The sequence below is a fragment of the Camelina sativa genome, chromosome 5, assembly GCF_000633955.1.
Source record: "Camelina sativa cultivar DH55 chromosome 5, Cs, whole genome shotgun sequence".
Classification (NCBI taxonomy): domain Eukaryota; kingdom Viridiplantae; phylum Streptophyta; class Magnoliopsida; order Brassicales; family Brassicaceae; genus Camelina; species Camelina sativa.
In genome coordinates this window covers 31,943,284-31,948,611 of record NC_025689.1, presented here as the reverse complement: position 1 = coordinate 31,948,611, position 5,328 = coordinate 31,943,284, and the positions used below count along the sequence as shown (strand labels likewise).

General features: G+C 30.1%; 1 protein-coding gene across 1 annotated transcript; it reads left to right on the top strand.

Annotated features, from left to right (window-relative positions):
- Positions 422 to 1,793, top strand: LOC104788128 (probable S-adenosylmethionine-dependent methyltransferase At5g38100). Its single transcript, XM_010513822.1, has 3 exons — positions 422 to 545; positions 647 to 1,300; positions 1,389 to 1,793. The coding sequence occupies exons 1-3, from the start codon at positions 471 to 473 to the stop codon at positions 1,719 to 1,721; spliced, it is 1,062 nt and encodes a 353-aa protein (XP_010512124.1). The 5' UTR covers positions 422 to 470; the 3' UTR covers positions 1,722 to 1,793.

Here is a 5,328-nt window from a genome sequence, read left to right as displayed (position 1 = left end):
CAAAGTTGGAAACGAAGGGATAGGAATTTTAAAAGCAATACGATATTAAAGGTCATTTTCAAAGTTGGAAATGAAGGGATAGTATCGTTATCCATATAACACTATTTCTTGACTCGTCAAAGACCAAATATAATATCTTTTGTTGCATTTACCACATATAATAATATATGTATGGGCTATGACGCTATGTGACTTAATCTTCTTCGCCGGCTATGGTCTCGCCGGTCACATTTGACTTATCTCTTTGAGTTCGTGTATCACGTCATTTTCTAAAAATAGTTTCCTTATTTGTATAGTTTCAGAATTACATAATTATTAGACCACGTAAAGTTACGTTGAATATGATAATATTAAACTACAAGAAATATTACTATAAATAGGCATAGAGACGTCCATGAATTATCACTACTCTCATCACAAACTAAAGCATCAAACAAAGAAGAGTGAGAAGAAAAAAGAAGAGAGACACTATGACTACCACACCAGATTGGATCATGATTGGAGGAGATGGTCCTGAGAGTTACAACCAACAGTCTTCGTATCAGGTTTTAATACATATATTTTGCATTCCTTTGTTAGCTAGGTTCTGTATTCCTAAGTCCTAACTCCTAAGCTGTATGTATTTAACCGTCTCCTCCATATACAGAGAGCGTTGTTGGAAGCGGCAAAGGACAAGATGACCGAGGCGATCTCAGCCAACCTCAGCCTCGATTTGATATCGAATCGGTTCAATGTAGCAGACTTTGGTTGTGCGAGTGGACCTAACACTTTTGTGGCAGTCCAGAATATAATAGATGCGGTAGAAGAAAAGTACCAAAGAGAAACCGGACAAAACCCGGTGGATAACATCGAGTTCCAAGTCTTGTTCAATGACTTTACCCTCAACGATTTCAACACTCTCTTCAAGACACTTCCTCCAGGGAGAAGATACTATAGCGCCGGAGTTCCTGGTTCCTTCTTCGACCGTGTTCTCCCTAAGGAGAGTTTCCACATCGGAGTCATGAGTTACGCCTTCCATTTCACCTCCAAGATTCCCAAAGGGATCATGGACCGTGACTCTCCCTTATGGAACAAAGACATGCAGTGCACCGGGTTTAACCAAGCTGTCAAGAAAGCGTATCTTGACCAATACTCTATCGACACCAAGAAACTATTGGATGTTAGAGCTGAAGAGCTCGTTCCTGGGGGTTTGATGTTGCTTTTAGGTTCATGTCTAAGAGACGGAGTTAAGATGTCCGAGACACCTAAAGGAACAGTAATGGATTTTATCGGAGAATCTCTTAGTGATCTTGCTAAACAGGTAGATACCATAATTTTATCTTCAAAGTATTACCTACAATTACATAAGTACTTAACATATCTTTTTCTTTTTTTCTGGTTTAAAAAAGGGTGTGACCGAGCAAGAAAAGGTGGACACTTTCAGAACCTCAATTTACTTTGCGGAACAAGGCGAGATAAGGCAAATTATTGAGGAGAATGGGAAGTTCACAATCCAGGCTTTTGAGGATATCATTCACTCTGAAAATGAGTTTCCGTTAGACCCCAAGATATTGGCCATCTCCTTCAAAGCCTTTTATGGAGCGTTCATTACCGCACATTTTGGGACCGAGATCATGAGGAAAGCTTTTGAGCTTGTCGAGGTCAAGGCGCGCGAACAGATGTCTCGTCTCCAGAATTGCAAACCTGGAATGCAGTACCTCATCGTGCTTCGCAAGAACTGATCTATGATCCAAATATATTAATTAATGTACTAATGCGTTTTACTCCATTGTTACTTCATCTTGTTTCCTCGATATCATGGTGCTTTGTCATCTTTTTCTTCTTGCTGTTTTGTCTTTGCGTCTTTGTATTCTCCCCTATCTTATAAATTAATAAACCTTCACTTTCCGCTTATTATTATAAGATACTCCTATAGCATTGTCCCATATGTTTATTTTAATTTGGCCAATACAGAGTTTGAATTCAAGGTTTCACATTTCGATTTATAATTTCCTATCCTCTGCATAAAATAAAAAATTTCCAAATTTGACTAGATATCGGCACATTTTTGTGTGAAAAATCGAGGACACACTTTTTCTATTTTCTTACCAAACGTATATTATACTATAAAAAATCAATCAGATCACTATTTACAATCTACATTGAGAAAAAAACAAAAATTCCACATCGTTACGTTGGCAGAAAATATATGGTGGCTATTATTTGAAAACTGATTTTACTTTGTCATGGAGTGAGAAAGAAAAAAAAAAGAACATAATTTTGTGTGTTTAGTGAAATTTTTTATTATTATAAACTGTTTTTAGAAATACTAGGACTCAAATCCCCAGCAACATCGCGGGGAAATATTTTAGAAAAAAATCAATAAAATTTAAAATTATATATAATGAAATCATTTGAAAGTAATAGAAAAGTTTGAATACATAAACATTAAACATAAATTGTTACTAAAAACACAACCATCAAAATGAAAACTTATAACAAAAAAAAATTATGTAAAATAGACTCAACTTTACAAAAAAATATTGTTTAAAGTGTTATAAATATATAAGATATTTTATGAAGAATTATGGTAAAGAGTTACAATTGAAAAAATTATTATGACAAAGTGATCCTAACTGAGAATATTGAACTAATGGTTGTAAACTTGTAATGAGTAAATATAATAGAAAATTATAATTAAAAATATATTTAATAATGAGTGAAACTGTATCAACGAAAAATTAAAATTAAAATACACAACTTAAAAAAAATTAAATATTAAAATAGTTTTTAGCGAAACATACGATAAATAGACGCAACTGTAAATTGTATATTAAGTTTTATTCAATTTCTATATTGCTATAATCATTTCTAAAATTTTAGTTAGATTATAGAATAACGGTGAATATTAGATATTAATATCCAAATTATTTAGATTTAATATAAAACGGAAAATTTGTTTCAACGAGCAATGATTTGTTAGTTATTGATGAGTAGACAAATATACAGAAAGTTCAAAAGATATGATTATTTAAATAGACATATTTATTAGAACGAAATGTTGTGATGAAAAAATATGAATAAAGTATTGTGAAAATACACAACTCTACAATGAAAAGATACAACTGCTTGATTTATTAAAAAAACAAATAAAAACAATTTTTTACAAAAAAATACTACGAAAAGTTGCAACTGTTGTTCGCGCTTATTCAGATTGTTATTATTATTCTTATATATTAAACTATTTTTTTAGCGAAAGTTACGATAAATATACGCAATTGTAAATTCTATATTAAGTTGTATTAAATTTCTTTATTGCTATAATCATTTCTAAAATTTTAGTTAGATTATAGAATAACGTTGAATATTAGATATTAATATTCAATTATTTAGATTCAACACAAAATGGAAAATTTGTTTTAACGAACTTGGTAGTTACTAATGAAGATACAAATATGAAGAGAGTTCAAAAGCCATGACTATTTAAATAGACACACCTATTAGAACGAAAGTTGTGATGAAAAAATTTAAATAAAATATAGTAAAAAGACACAACTCTACAATGAACAGATACAACCGTTTGAATTTTTTAAAAAAAACAAATAAAAACAAAAATTTTACGAAAAGGTACTATGAAAAATCGCAACTATTGTGTCTGCACTTGATTATATTTATACCTAATAAACCATATAGACTGCTTTTAAATAGAAGATATCTTTATTACAATATTGAAAAGTCAAATTCAAAAACTCACTATATAATCTATCATTATATAGGTATTTTCATGGAAACAAAACTCTAGGTATTTTCATTAAACAAAAATCCATACTATATAAGCCATGAATATATAATCCATCTTTATTACAATAGAATGATGAATCAAACTCACTATTACTCTTGGAAACAAAACTCTAGGTATTTTCATTAAATTTTAATATTTAAAATTAACTAAAAGTTGTAAATTATATTCATCATTCCAAAAATCTTTTGTTAAATCAAGAATTAGAGGAATTTTGTTACTTTTAGAAGAATGAATGCTAGATAATAATTTAGAAAGCTGTAAAAACCGTTGAGATTGAAATTTTATATTATTATGTGTCATGGCAAAAAAAATAAAAACAGTTCAAACAGATAAATATATATAGATTTCAAAAGATACGAATATTTGAATAAATACAACTCTACAATGAACCGTTGCAACTTGACAAAAAAACTGTTATAATAAACAATCACAACTTATTGTAAAATACACAATTTATTTTTTTTTAGATTTTTTTGAAAAATTATTCAAAATGTACGATTGAAATTCGGATTGAAATTTTTTTGGAGTAGTATTTATTCGGATTACTATCATATATAAATTAAATTAAAAAATAGAATTATTTCTTTTTTAATACTCCTAGTCTTGTAATACTATGTATTAGAGAAAAAGGAAATTACTAATAATAAAAAAAAAAGGAAACAATATTACGACATCATTTTTGGAAGATCTTTGGAGTTAATTCGATGGTTAGTGTCTGTCAGTGATGAAGGGATTCTTCAATTGGAGTGACAGATCCAATATGATGTGGCTGACGAGTAGCAAGTAGTAAGAGATTAGGATTTAGTTCTACGTTAACTTCACTAATTTTATTTAGAAGAAGCACGATTTTGGAACTTAATCTAGAAAGAACAACTCAGACACGGAGAGAGTAAAGAAGAAAAATTTTCTTGAATTGATAATCCCAACTTTCAAACGCTGCGTATTCAGCCTTTTGAGAAATTTGTCAAAAACGTACCGTTTGGACAAGTGAAAGCGATGGGGCTTTTATTATTAAAGCGGCTTTTCCTATATTAATGATAGGGAAAATGACACCCACACCCACTTTCTCCTAAAGTATTGACACTTACATCCACTTTCTACTATCCCTATACTTTTCTTATGTCAAATTACAACTTACACCCTCTAACTAAACTAACCTTCTCTTTCTACTTTTTTTTTTTCCTTCTCATCTCTCTCTCTAACTTTTCTTTTTCTTTTTTAATATTTTTTTTCTTTAATATTTATTTTTTATTTTCATTACTAAATTTTAAGTTTAGTAACTTTAGTTGGTGATAAACATACTAAATTTTAAGTTTAGTAACTTTAGTTGTTGACAAACAAAAAAAGTTAACCTTATACCCTAAATCTTAAATCCTAACACCACATAGACACTAAATCCATATAAGCCCAAAAACGTCAACCTTATACCCTAAATCTTAAATCCTAAACCACCCTAAACTATGGTGATGTTTGAACATGCAACAAACTTGTCAATAAATTTCATCTGGATTGCTTGTCCACGTGGTCAGAGTTTGGTGGATAGGCTT

Bases quoted from the DNA above. Each gene is read 5' to 3' on its own strand.
- LOC104788128 (XM_010513822.1), top strand. From the start codon at position 471: ATGACTACCACACCAGATTGGATCATGATTGGAGGAGATGGTCCTGAG. The intron at 546-646 runs GTTTTAATACAT...CTCCATATACAG, and splicing joins ACCAACAGTCTTCGTATCAG to AGAGCGTTGTTGGAAGCGGC. The intron at 1,301-1,388 runs GTAGATACCATA...GGTTTAAAAAAG, and splicing joins TTAGTGATCTTGCTAAACAG to GGTGTGACCGAGCAAGAAAA.